Consider the following 14335-nt stretch of genomic DNA (forward strand, 5'->3'; position numbering starts at 1 on the left):
AAGTGATGTGTTGCCATGCCAACATCCATCACTGAACGTTCCCCTGATGTCGTTGCCACTGTATCGCTATTCGTCGAGTAGATTCGCTGTTTCCATTTCACACTGCATTCTGGGAGAATAGCGTCCATCATAGCACATTCAAAGCCCGACCCCAGAATGAATCATGGATCTTTGAGTGTACCTAACTTTGACACTTATCTGTACTACATACAACACATGTATCTGTGCAACTTAGACGCACCCTAGAAACAGCTTTCAGCATGTTTAGCTCCATTTAATACAGGACTGACTCGGGAGCGACTTCTAACATTTATTATCAGTTTCTGGTAAGATGGGAGAAATAGGAAGAGGCGTGGCTAATAATTACCCCTATACCCCCCCCCCTCCCCCCAATAGCAACATGTACATGCTGTATAAGACTGACATATGTAAATGAGCTCTGTTTTAATAGCCACCAGATAGGGTATAATAATAATAATAATTTAGGCTGCTGAGTTTGACTAGAGAAATTGATACCTTAAATATGTATATATTTATGTGTAAAATTCAGGATGAATCAAATAAATAAACAACTAGATGACCTGGTCTGCATGACCAAGTCAGAGCCTCCGAGCATCTACAGCATCTACCATCAGAGAGAGACCAAACAAGCCTGATTTCCATGGAAAGTGCACTGTCATCTAGAGATTTCTACCCCCCCCCCTTCAAAAAGAAAAACACTACCACCCAGATAAAGACCAGGACTTCTACAACGATGACGGTGACTGATGAATCTTGAGGCTTGCCCAGACTCATACTGATCTTCAGGTCTCAGAGGTCATGTAAGGATCTCTCTTTGGATCTGGCCACGGTGCTTCCAACTAAGCAAACTAAATGTCTGCAGTTTAAATAAGACAGAATCTTCCAGAATCCTCTCTTACCACGTTTTCCCACATGGCTGTGGAATAAACATATATAAATATAAAATGATTAAATATAATAAATTATATAATTTTATATTATATAATAAATTAACGAGTGCCCAATTGACTAAATGCCTTCTCACTTCAAACAAGTCAATAGTCATAGAAATGTGATCCCTAATGTGATCCAAATCCTCCCTCATGTAACATTTAAATGCAAGTTTATTTGTAGTAACACATTTACAGTCATTCATTTACACACTCCAGCAGGACAGAACGAAGGCAACAGTAATAAATAGAAACTGATGCATTTTCTCCTTTACATGGTATTCTCATAATCAGCACAGCATATTACAGTTATAACATGACATAACATATAGCAGAGAAATAATGAGGCTTCATTTCAAACTGCCCTTTAACCAAACCATAAACCACATAACTGAACCATTAACAGGTGTGATTCTCACTAACTTATAAATATCAATTAGATGAATTACAATTAGTGTTCTTTGGTAATTAAACGCTGAGCCAAACCTAAAAAAAAAAGTGGGAAGTGATGGTGTTCGTGTCCCGTGTTCTCACAGAACGGTATAAAAGACAGTGGATGGTCCTGGTGGCTATTTAAGATACATCAGTAAAGCTGCATAACACTAATCCAAAGTGAGGACTGTCCAACAGGAATGAGAGACACTGGGATGAGGTTCTCTGGCTAGACTTACAGATTTAGCCAGTTTGTTTCCCATGGCAGTCATACAAATTCATTCTTCTAATCCCATAAAAATGTGCAGGACTGGTAAAACACTGAAAGATGGAATTTTCAGACAGAATCAGGGCATTAGAAATGTGCATGTTTTCGATGTTAAATAAATCATCTAATCTCTGAAAATTGAAATTCAAAATGAACAAAAATGTAAGAAATTCACTTTCACAATAACAACTTGCAGTCAAAAGCAGGACTGGCTTATTATTTCTTTTCTTCTTGTTATCTTGAGTTATGATGTCATTAATCACAATTTTGTTATTTTCCTGAGATTTCCCTGAGACCTCAACAACCCCCCCCCCCTCGTGAGTGGTCTTGATGCTAGCACACTAGCAACAAAATACCAAGGATAGCATAGCAACCACCCAAGATATCATAGCAACCACCGGGCAACCCCATTGCAACAACTGAGCAGCACTAAAGCAACCTTGGACCCTGGGACCTTACTCTGAGAATGTGAGGGAACAGAGGTGGGGAAAAAAACTAATACTTTTTAAAATTTTGTTTCATTTAATTTTTAAACTAAATTAAATGTTAGTTCATTTTGAGGTTTTTGAGGGGTTAAATAGGTTCTTTACTGAACATAAAAAAATATTAAATGTATATATTTTTCCTTCTGAAATTAATTTAACTCAGAATAATAATATTTCAATTTTGATTTTTGCACTTGAATGAAAATTGATAATGGCCTGATTCTTCCTCCATATTCCTCCTCCTCCTTTTCTCTCACTCTCTGAACAGTGTCCTTTTGACCTCACTCAGGAAAGTGCGCAACTGTGGTCAGCAGAACCAGTGGAACCTCTTTGTCCCCGGTTCCGAACAGAGGGAACATTCTCTCTGAAAAGGCGGTTTGGGAGGTGAAGGTGTACACCTCTGAACCCGTTTTGGCGTTATAGAAGGTCACCTGACCCTCTTCACAGTCCAGGTAAATGCCCACCTGGCGCAGGCGGCCTGCGCCTTTCACCTTGGTAAGCGGCGGGGTGGTGAGGGCGCGCAGCTGGCTGCTGCTCCACCACAGAGCGAAGTAACCGTTAGCTGGACTCATGTCAAACAGACCCTTCCTCTGAGCCGAGTCACGCATTACACCAACCTTCCAGTCCTTATTATCGCCTACATTCACCTGCACAGATAAACCAGAGACACAAATCAGCTGCTTTACTGGTAGCTAATGTAGGAAGTATAAGGTAGCCATTTCTTTCCCCCAAAACACATGCTTCCTCCAATACATGTGAAGTCAGCCTCTGCCCCTTTTCAAACAGCCACCAAAGCAGCATCACCAGGCAGCCAACATGCTCGGAGGGGAGCGCCGGATCCCCAGCTCTGATACATCAGCCAACAGACGCCTGTGCCGGCCAACATCACTTTGGGAGTGATGAATGAACCCAAAATTGTGCACTCTCTGCCTCTAATAGGCCATGGTAGGCGTTTCTAATAAAGTGGCCAGTGATTAGAGGCACAAGGTAGGCGAGTGGCCAGTGAGGGTGTGTGAGATGCTCTAACCTCCCAGTAGTGTCGCCCAGACTCGTATCCCTCCTTGGCGGTGACGCAGGACCACACGTCAAAGCGCTGTGTGCTGTTCCTGTAAAACTGCAGCTTCTCTCCACGCTTCAGCTGCTTCCTGTCCTCAGAGAGGATGAGGAATGGGTACGCCGTGACCGGGTTCAGAGTTACATCCTCTGGAGAAATAACAACAATCCTCCATGTTTAACTGTGTAAACTGTGCTCATGGTCTTCATTCGTCTTTAACTAATCGTATTTAACTTCAGTGTAAAATTTGACTTTAGTGTGTTAAATTCCATGCTTCAAAATATGTAAAGTAAGGAAAGACACTGAAGATTACTTACCCAGGTAACCTTTTACCTTTTTGTGACCTAAAGAAGAAAGAACAGAGTCAAAAATGGAAGAGCCTTTTTACACACATGATATTAACTAGATCAGGGATTTTGATAAAGGGACAAAACTCTTAGTAGAACGGTTTGCCCAATCATCTGATCCCTGAGAATTAAAATCTGCTTACTTGATTTTATCTTCCGTAGATCTGCAGGACGGACAGACAAAGGGAGAGTTAAACAAATGCACATTCTGCTGGTGTTTCATAGCAACAGAGCATCACTAATGCATGATACCCAACCTGCTATTGCTTTAATACAGAAGTTTTACTAAGCAAAGAAAAAGAAACACAGTTAATAATATTCCGTCGCTGTTGGAAAAAAACTTCCATGCCCATTTTCTATTTTTCTTTTTTTTTTTTTTTTAACACGGTGTCAAAAATTCATGATTGGACCAACAGAATTGTTCAAAATGACTCAGAACAAAATCAAAACTGATTTTCATTAAAAGAAACAAAAAAAAAAAAAGAGATTTTTCTCCCCAACAGAAGTTTTACCTGCTACGGTCTTAAAAATAAAGATGCTTCTCAAGATTCTTTGAGCGATTTCATAGAAGAACCACTATTCTAGTTTCAGAGAGAGCCATGTTTGGAATAAGACGTGCGTTTCTAAAGAACCCTTCAATTAGTAGTGAACCTTTACATCAAACAATGGTTCTTAAGCCCTTTAAAAGGTTCTTCATACTCGCTCGCCATCTCTATTACAAACATGGTGCTCTATGGAGTCAGGATGGTGATTCCTGTATAAAATCATTTAAGGAACCCTTTGAAGCAAGAGTGTAGTCAGCGTTATGCCCATCAGGCCCTCGTAATTCAGAGGCTCAATAGACATTCAGGGGAAAACGTACATAGGACAAAAGCGTCTCAGGCCCGGAACCTGCGTGTTTACCACAGGGTGTGATAGTGGAGAGTTTCTAAAATCAGGTTCATTTCAGTACACAGAAAATCAGTTCGGACCCAGTGCTCCTATTATGGACTTGATGCCGACTACAGAATGACACACAGTGTCTGTACACGTTTGTGGTGCTGTTTTAACAACAAGAACAACTTTGGGAGGTAAAGCAGTGGCAGCCATTAGGGCTTTTAGGGCACTGGGTAGCACTCGTAGCGTATTGAGTATTGAATTTCTTGCTAATAAATGAACATTGCTTATTTAACGCATAAACATAATGAAGCACACAATATAACATTGCATTACATACAGTTACCGCTGTCATGCAACTCTGAACAAGGCCAATTACATGTGAAGACTAAACAGCCTAAATAATGGAGACAAATCATGAGCAGGTGGTTATGAATTTAGGATAGAAATTTAACGTATGACTTCGTTGTGCCCACCATAACGGCAGTCCTGGCACCTTTATTGTTTTAAACTCATCCGGATGTGTGGGCGGAGCTAGTGAATATTTTATTTATTGTATTATTTGTGTGTATTGAAGGAACAGTTTTCCTAAAAAATTTCATATATTTGCTAGGACCTGGCTGGTGTCCTAATTTTGCTTCTTTAGTTTAGTGCTGCAACTACAACGCTAACATTGCTAACAAACACCAGAAGGTAAAGGTTTTCTGTAAATACATGCTCACTTGCTTCTCCTAATCTGCTCGAACCATTTCCAATACTTCCTTAAGTTGGACTTGCGGATAAGTTTTGGGACACACTATGGGCCCTATCTTACACCCTGCACAAGGCGTATCACGTAAATCAAGCTGCATGGTTGATGCCTAAAGATCACTAAAATAGGGCACAATGACTTACTGTGAACTATAAACATTAACAAAACTTTACCATGTCTAAAATGTCTCTCTCCATTGTTCAGCTTCACTGGGAAGTTTTAGTTCACAGTACGTCACAGTACATGCTCAACCACATCCACAAAACACCTTAAAGAAGAGCTGGATACAGCTCCAGTAGCTCCAGTAGTTCTAGTACACAAACATAGATAACTTTGGACATTAAACACGCCTTGGCTGATCGATTGAATCTGGGTTAAGAGGAAACGCGTATACACCTGATCTTTAACTGTACTGGAATGACTCTAATGCTCCGTTTGTCTGTTGCTGCGGGGTTTCTGAACACTCCCTGGCTTATTTAACTTACCTCTGAGTGAAAATTCCTTCTTCTTCAGAGATCGGACACTCATCATACTCTCAGACTCTGGCAGATAAGACCCTGTAATCAAAAACAGAAACAATAATAAATACAATAAAGTACAAAAAAGGTGAAACCTATAGATAACAAAAAAAGTCAGTATTGTTCATTGTACAAAAATAATAATTAAATAGTAAAATATATTTCTTTATAATGTGTACTAAATTTGAGCTGTAGAGGATGTTTTGTCTCTTACAGTAATTAAGATACAGTCATCTGCAAAAGTTGCTGCACCCCTGCTTCAAGTACATGGGAACAAATTCTTTAAAGCAAAATAAACTTAAATATGAAATTTCCTGAATTTAACATACCGAAATAAAGGAATAATGTACAAAGTGCCAAAGATTCATACATTTTTAGATTATCCCCAATATGTTAAACTAATATGTAATACCAATATGTTAATACTTTTAATACTAATAATACTTTTCAAGAAATCTTGTGCTACTTTTTTCTATGCTTACAATTTCTATGCTATTATTATTATTATTATTATTATTATTTTACTATTTATATTTAGAATACACTCGATATATAATAGAAACATTGACTACGTAATCATAGTGGAACCCTTTTATGGCTGTAAAGAACCCCTTTCCTCTCCTTTAATTCAAAGAACCATTGTTCATTTTGAAATGTGACATTTTACAATAAACTTAATCACTTTCCAAGGAACTGTAATGGGAATGACATCTGAGATTTCCTGACTGTAATTTAAGAAATGTCACTGCAGGAATTTACTATCTCTGGTTAGTACAGAAAAACATGCCAAAAAACTAGGGTCTTCAAACACTCAGAGTGACTAAGCTCAAATTCCTGAACACATCGTCATCCTGTTGACTCACGGCTTCACACAAAAACTGATCCAAAAAATGTTTCACACTAGAGTACAGTGGATGAAGGGTTGTTCTCAGGTTCTTTTACCTGGATCAGCTGCAGGAACAGGAAGAAACTGAGACAAAGCGTTTTCCTGTGTCATGATGATAGTGAAACCTGATAACCTTAGAATCATGTTTGATTTATTCAGTTCTTAAAGCACATAGCAGACTAAGCTTCCTCAGTGCAAGTCAGTTCAGCTCAAACAAGTGTAAAAGAGTAAAAAGCCATAAAACTGTCACCATCAAACTTACATTCTTTAGCAGTACCCAAATAAAGAGCCCCAAAGGCTGGCAGTGCCATAAAAGAGCCCCAAACACTGGCATTGCTAGAATATAGAGCCCCAAAGGCTGGATTACCTAAAGATATAGCCCATTACCATACATGTACATGAATCTTGTTCTCTAAGGTAATATTTTTTGCTTATGTGCATGTGGTATCTATTCAATTCCACTTTTCACAACAAAGGTCATGTGGCAGCTTTACAGATATCCAGGTCCAAGCCTCTTTTAAGCAATAACGTACAGCGCTGTGCAAAAGTCTTCCGCATCTGAGAAAACGTTCTATAAAGTTGATTATTTGGGCAGTAAGGATTTCTTTGATGAAAAATGAAACATCCTAGTTTAATCAGTCCTTCATTAATGTAAATCAGGTGAGCTGCCGGTGGGACTGACCAAATCTTTACAGTGACTGGAGTTCACAGAGAAGTTCATCATCCATGCAGTTGCTCTTCTAACTGTTCTTCTAACCAACATCACTAGCTTTACTGACCGACAGCACATTCTGACTACTGACCACTGATCCAAACAAGTAAAACCCAATTATTTGGGTTTAATGTTAAGTTAATGCTGCATAGAGTTTTACCCAGTTTACTTAAATGTCTGAGACACAATGTTTTTAATTAATTAGTGATGCTTACCTGAGTGGCGGTAGTGCACCTCCCCCATGTGAATATCATCCAGACGTTCCCGAATTTCTCCAAGAGCAGCTTTTATCTCACCCAATGAGAAGTGCAGCTCCAGGTCTGGGTCCTCCTCTTGGTTTCGAGCGCCGGTGTCCTGATAGGGGATGTTTGCAGCCTCGAAGCTCTGACGGGGTAAAGCAGGGAGTTCAGAGACTTCCTCAAGCAAATTAAAACATGCAAATCCTACAGAACTTTCAAATTCTATCAGCATTCTTGAAGGAAAGATGGCATCTACCCAAACATCTCCCCCAAATGTAGTAGAGATAGTATACCTTAGTATACCTGAAGATTTTACACTGAAGCTTTGAGGCCAATGTAGCGAACAAGGAAGCTTAGACCACTCCGATTAGCATGGTGGTAATAGCATGCCGAAATCGCCACCCGCTCGCCTCAAACCGTTTGGAGTTGTTCAGTAATCTATTATACCTATTATACCTCAGCCACTCACAACCTTACAAACTGAATGGCTGGTATGTGGAGTGTAAATGCATGTGGTCTAAAATCTGATCAGAATACAATCCAGATACTAGTCACAGGAAGTGAGCAGGTGTAAACGGGGTCTCAGTGTTCAAATGAGGCAGGGCTGCTTTTCTTGGCGCAGGGGAGTAAACCTTTTTGTTATCAGTTTTGCGTCTGAAAATCTAATAAATAAAATCTGTACTATGGTATGACTGCAGTAATACACTGAAATCGAGCTGTATTGTGGATATTGCATTACTGTCTGACTGTATTCTTGAATATCTGACAGCATAGCACGACCTTTTGTGCATTACTTTGGAAATAGCCCTGCTTATGTGGTTTCTATGCAAAAAGTATGTTCTATAACTGAAAACAATATACACTGCATCAGACAGGGTCACAAACCACATAAGCAAGTATATGTGGTGACTTTACTCTATGTCACAACAGCAACAAACTTACATCTGGGTGGACTAACTAACTAACAGAGCAGATAGGACATGCTGGCAGCTAGAGAGGATGTGTTGTACAATATAAGGATGTAAATGTACGTGTGATACAGAGAGTGCCTGAGCAGATAACAGCCTAGCACTAGTATCGAACATTTCTCAGGGTTCAGTGCTCTGTGCCACTCACACCGTCCTGAAGACCTTTGGGAGGGATTTAAAGCCCTGAAAGAACATCTATGTACCTGCAGGAACGCGATGTGATCTTCAGAAGTGGTCTGAGCCTCCAGTCGAGCCCTGTGCTCCTGCAGCTGCCCTAGCTCCGCCTCCAGATGTGATGCAATTCTCTCCCCTCGGCCAATCACGTCGTCTCGCTTTTCCTCGATTCCACCCACAAGCTCACTGCGGATGCGATCCACAGATTGAGTGACGTCTGAGAGGACCTGCTCCACCTCGGACAGCTCGGCATGGGCGTAGTTCTAAACAACAAAAATCACAGCCGATGTTTAAAAACCAAGCAGATCTCATCAGCACACGGACAAAGACCTGAAACTTTTATTCTCATTGCCGTACCCATAAAAAGATATTAAACGGGGCCCCACAACTTTGCCAAATACTTAATTAATACACTTCATATCCTACTGTTTGTGGAGAAGTATGCAAGATGTGGGCTAGAGGGGTATAAAGCCCCCCAGTATTGAGCTGTGGAGCGGTGGAACTGTGTTCTCTGAAATAATGGTGTGCCATCCAATACTTTTAGGGAGAGTTAGGGAGCTGGGGCTGAGGTTGGGTGGTGATCATCCAATAACCTGACCTCACTAATGCTAAAAAAAAATATTCTAATGACAATTATGTCAACTGTTTGTGTGACATTAATTAAATATGACAGCGGTCCTTATATTGAATGGACCAATGGAAATGCTCCAAAATGACTATGAATGACATAAAAATAAATAAATAAATAAATATAAATTAATGATAATAATAATAATAATAATAATAATAACAATAATAATAATAATAATAATAATAATATTGATATGAAAATCACCACAAGTAAATTTTACATTTCAGCTGTCAGGCCGCTGATTTATAGTTTGAGAGAGATGCAGTGAGGGACTACCCGTTGTGGGGCTTTCACTGTTTCAAGCTGGACTTACTCTAAGTGACTGCAGACGACGCTTCAGTTCAGTCAGACGGAGCATTCTCCTCTCAATGGACGTCCGGATGTCCAGTTCAATTTTGCCCAGCTGTTTCTGTAATGCAGAAGAGAGAAACACTATGTCTCTTTGTTTCAGAGTCCAGGGAACATGTTTATATAGTGCTGAGTACAGAAGCACACCGGTCACACCTGCAAGTGTCCTCTCACTGATTTCATCACACACACACACACACACACACTCACTCAACACATCTCTGCACTGCATTATCACTCTGTTTAAGTTTTATGTATTAATAAAGTTACTATTGCTAATAACAACAACAACAACAATAATAATAATAGCAATAATAATAATAATAATTCTTCATGCTCTCACCTGTTTAATCACTCGTTCAGTCTGCACTGACACTGTGGTGTGCGTCCGGTGCTCCTCCAGCACACAGATGGCGCAGATGCAGCGCTGATCAGTCCTGCAGTAAACCTCCAGCAGCCGGCCATGCTCGCGGCAGGTCCTCCCCCGCAGCGCCTCGTGTGGGTCCAGCAGTCGGTGCGACGTGTAGAACGCCACCTGGCGGTGGGGCAGCACGTGCGTCTCACAGTAGGATGCGGTGCAAGTCAGACAGGAACTGACCGCTTTCTCCTTCCTGCCCGTGCAGACGTCACACAGCACCTCCTCCCTGCTCAGAAGATAAGGTGTGCTTTTAAATCTTAAAACTGAACCATAGTGAGGATTGCTTAGTTTCCTAAAGAGCTGATTCAGTCTAAAACATAGAAAACCATCAGTACTGTTGTTTATGATAGCATAGTAGCAAAGATTTTGACCAACACTAACCCTGTGCTGGTGGACATGGGAACAGATACGCTGGCCAGTGTCCTCTGGCGTGGCTTGACTTGAGGCGGCCCCCCATACTGGATTTCTCTGTATTTCTGGGCGATGTGAGCGAACACCCGGTTGATGCTGAGTTCGGGCCGCTCTTCAAAAGGCCGTTTACATAGGGGGCAGGTGTAGACGGAGCTGGACGCCCAGTAGCCCCCGATACAGCCCTGGCAGAAGTTGTGCCCGCAGGGCGTGGAGACGGGCTCACTGAACAGATCCAGACAGATCGAGCAGGTCAGCTCCTGCTCCGAGAACAGCTCAGAACCCAGCTCAGCCATACTGAGCCTTGCACACCCTCACACGCAGGCCTGCAGGGAGAGAAGAAGGAGAATTCAGTCTCACACACAGACATGCATTTGCAAAGGCCGAGATCATCAGAGCTGTTAAAGCGGTAATGTAAAAATGTATGATGGATGTTTTGTTCATCAATCCACATGCACACAAAAATCGGGGATATATGCGGGATAACTTGGCCTCAGCCTTAAGCATAAAGGGGCAAAGGTGTGTAACAGTGTAATGTAGCCTAACCACAGCCTCCTGTAAAGTATTAAAGAAATAAAATATATTAGAAATGTACATTTTTTCAATGAGGACAAAAGGTTGAGAAGGGTAGATGCATTGGATGTGCAATTCTGACAGCATTGAATTTTTTTTACCCATATTCTCCCCAGTCTAAATTAGGAAGAATATGGGTAAAAATCTGGGGGGAAAAAAAGAGAATAAAAATCGCAAATACAATAAGCTTTAACTCTCTAATCATCCAACCAAAAATGGCTAAAGCATTTTACTCATTAGCCAGTGCAGCTAGCTCTAGCCAAGATGAATGCAAATGTCTCAGCTGTCTCAGTTTTAAAAGTTCCATTATATGCTGATGGTGTGCAAAAACATGAGGAAATTAGCAAAAATATGTCTAAGCACTTTTCCCATAGTTAGCGGTTAGTGTTCTTCAATCACGTAAAGTTTGAAAAGATAAGGTAGAGCTTCATGGGACACAGAGAAGCTAGCCTTCACCCTCCCAGTACTGGTAGCACGTTATGACAGGGGGAGTCCAAACTTGTGGGTGCGACTTAGGAGTGACTACACCTGTAGGAGAAAATGGGGTTCAGTGGGGATACAGAGTTCAGTGGCTGAGACTGGAGAGATGGTGCACTAGAGCTCTGCATAGCCTGTAAAACTCAGCACCACTGGAGTTTGTTAGAAAGCATCATGATGATCTGAATCCAACTAAACGTGGGATACGGTTCTGTGGTCGAACCTGACAAAAAGCTTTTTGGAGAAATGTGGACAAAATGCTGTCCGTGTTGCAAACCTAACACCAAACACTGCCCATTCCTGCAAACACCATTCCAACAGTGAAGCATGGAAGGACAGGCTCATGTAGCGTGGAGGCTTTTCTTCAGTTGGTCCTTAACCAAGAACTTAACCAAGACAGGACTTAACCAAGTCTTCAGCGTGTGCTTATAAGGAATTGTGGCCAAGTGTCAGAAACCACATAAGCAAGTCTATTAGAGATGACTGAACACCTCCATGTGGTTTGAAGGGACTGTCCGATGATCTATGCAGCTAGCACCATACTAGTGAGCATGCTACTTGTTATCAAGTACATTTAGGTAGGTGCTAGGCGGTTGGTTCACAATTAGTGGAGTTAATATTTCAGCTCTGTAGGATAATTGATGATATTCAAGACAGTTGGATAACATTAATACTACTGTTAAACACTGTGCTGTTCAGCTGTTCCGAAAACATGCCTATAAGCCGGTGGCTATGAAAGCGTGACGTATTTGCCGGCCATTGCATAAAGTTCCTGTTCACGTTCTGTTTACTACAAGTCTCAGTCAGTATCAACAACTCAAAAATAGCCACGGTCACACATTCCTATGTGTCACACTGTTGGGCAACACTTCCCTGATTAAAGATGGCGGGTTCTTTAACACAGTTCTCAATCCCAGCAATTCCGACCTTTCCAACCTGCCTGATCTGGTCCGGCTTTTATGAAAAGAGCTAGTTGTTCTGCTGTGTAGATCCACAAACAGGCTCAAGAAAAATACATAAAAATCTGCATATTTCAGCTGCACCCAGCGTTCAGAATGCAGCTCGTCTAGTTTTGCAGCATGACAGACACGTGTGTACAAGCTCAATACCCTCCACTGTAATAGATCCTTTGTATTTTAATGGAAAAGTATATGTGGCAGGAAAACAGGTGTTCTAAAACACTGAACTCTGTTAAAGGTTACATTGTTTTTATCCCCTTTCTACTGTAAATTTGCATTTTTGGTTACACAAGGGTTTCGAGTGAAAGTGACACTATAGCACAAACACGTCTACAGTGTGTGTTTTGTCCCGCATATTCACCTTATAGCAGTTTAGCCTTACCAAATTAAGCTAAAGCATGTCAGCGCCACCCATTTAGCCTACAGCAGTTTAACTCCAGCCTTTCCACTGTGTCCCATCCACTGAAGCTGAGGTTATAAGGTCTTTATGGTCTTCATAAGGTGCATAGCCTTTTGCATGATGTATTCAAGTGCTCCTTAGAAGGCGGTTTGTACCAGGCGTGGTAAATGTGACCGCACACGGTTAACTGTAGAAAGATTTTTACACATAAAAAAACAAAACAATTGAAATTATTGTTATTGTTATTGTGATAATAGGCTTTTCTAAGCATATGGAGAATACTGTTAGTGCTTAATAAACACTGATCAGCTGCAGGTTTCATTATTAACAGTCTACTAAGAGCAGCAGATGTTTTGACGAAGTTGGTATTTCCCAGTTTCCATTAGCACTCAAACATGACACAAGACAGATTTCTTCAAATCAGAATGTACATATCAGGTCATAAGGTCACAGTAAAAACACTGATTTACTGCAACACAGGCTCCTCCTACAGTCGGGAAGTGTAATTCACGCCTTTAGCCACAACTAAAGGACACATTTTTCTGGACAAGCTGAGAGACCCAGAACTGTCCCTGATAGTTAAAGAAGCATGTGGACTGAGGTGGTATTTTACACAAACGTGACTCGGGTTACGGGATGCCACGCAGCTCTTGCAAGAGATATCCTGCCCACTTCTCCAAACTTCCATACTGCAGTTAGCAGCACGCAAAGTCCGAAGTAGCGACAGCTGCAGAACTATTCTCCCTATTACAGGTCAGTGGAGAATCCTAAAGCTGTTATTTTATAGTGAAAATTTAATACATAATGTTACTTTAAGTCTAAGGGATAAAAAGAGGTTAAATTATTTAGTTGCCCAAAAATGTATTAATTACTGTTTTGGCTTCATTAACCTACCCAGGTCATATATGTGGAGGTGAAAAAAAACAAAAAAAACATGGAAGCCAAATATGGGATATGGACCCTTTAAGGACTGATTCCACTTCATCCTTCTCATCTACTTCTGCTATGTCTAGGTCCAACGTGACTAATCCAGACCCAGTAGGGTTTTAGCTGTGACTTGAAAATCTGGAAGCTTATATGCAATTGCCAGGTGGCTGCTATGGTATTTTTCACGGTTATTAGGGGACTGCTGGATATTTGCTTTGGTGTTACCAACCAGTTGCTGTGGTATCTCTGGTGGTGGCCAAGGTGCTGCTAGACAATTGCTATGACAATCCAGGTGGTTGTTCGTGTGTTGACTTTGGTCCCTTTGGTTTGGTAGTGTTTGTTAGCTCTGGCCCGGGGCGCTGCCAGGGATTTTGGAGACCCATGAAAAGACAATACACTGGGCTACATAACTCTCCTCCACAATACTCGACCCTACTACCCTGTCAGTCTCAGGCCCTTAGAATCGCTTCTCTGCATCCTTCTCCTACATGTACTCCTCAACTTCATCTTCACTTCAAGCCTACTATTTATCTT

At 41.1% G+C, this 14335-nt stretch overlaps 1 protein-coding gene across 1 annotated transcript; it reads right to left on the bottom strand.

Moving 5' to 3' along the window:
* Positions 1-2416: 2416 nt before the first annotated feature.
* LOC140551311 (E3 ubiquitin-protein ligase TRIM7-like) lies at positions 2417-10761 on the bottom strand. Its single transcript, XM_072674717.1, has 10 exons — positions 10439-10761; positions 9983-10283; positions 9605-9700; positions 8690-8923; positions 7495-7663; positions 5649-5720; positions 3680-3700; positions 3507-3533; positions 3163-3338; positions 2417-2782 (listed from the first exon to the last, which is right to left on the bottom strand). The coding sequence occupies exons 1-10, from the start codon at positions 10759-10761 to the stop codon at positions 2417-2419; spliced, it is 1785 nt and encodes a 594-aa protein (XP_072530818.1).
* Positions 10762-14335: the final 3574 nt, after the last annotated feature.

The sequence above is a fragment of the Salminus brasiliensis genome, chromosome 3 (genome assembly GCF_030463535.1).
Source record: "Salminus brasiliensis chromosome 3, fSalBra1.hap2, whole genome shotgun sequence".
Taxonomy (NCBI): domain Eukaryota; kingdom Metazoa; phylum Chordata; class Actinopteri; order Characiformes; family Bryconidae; genus Salminus; species Salminus brasiliensis.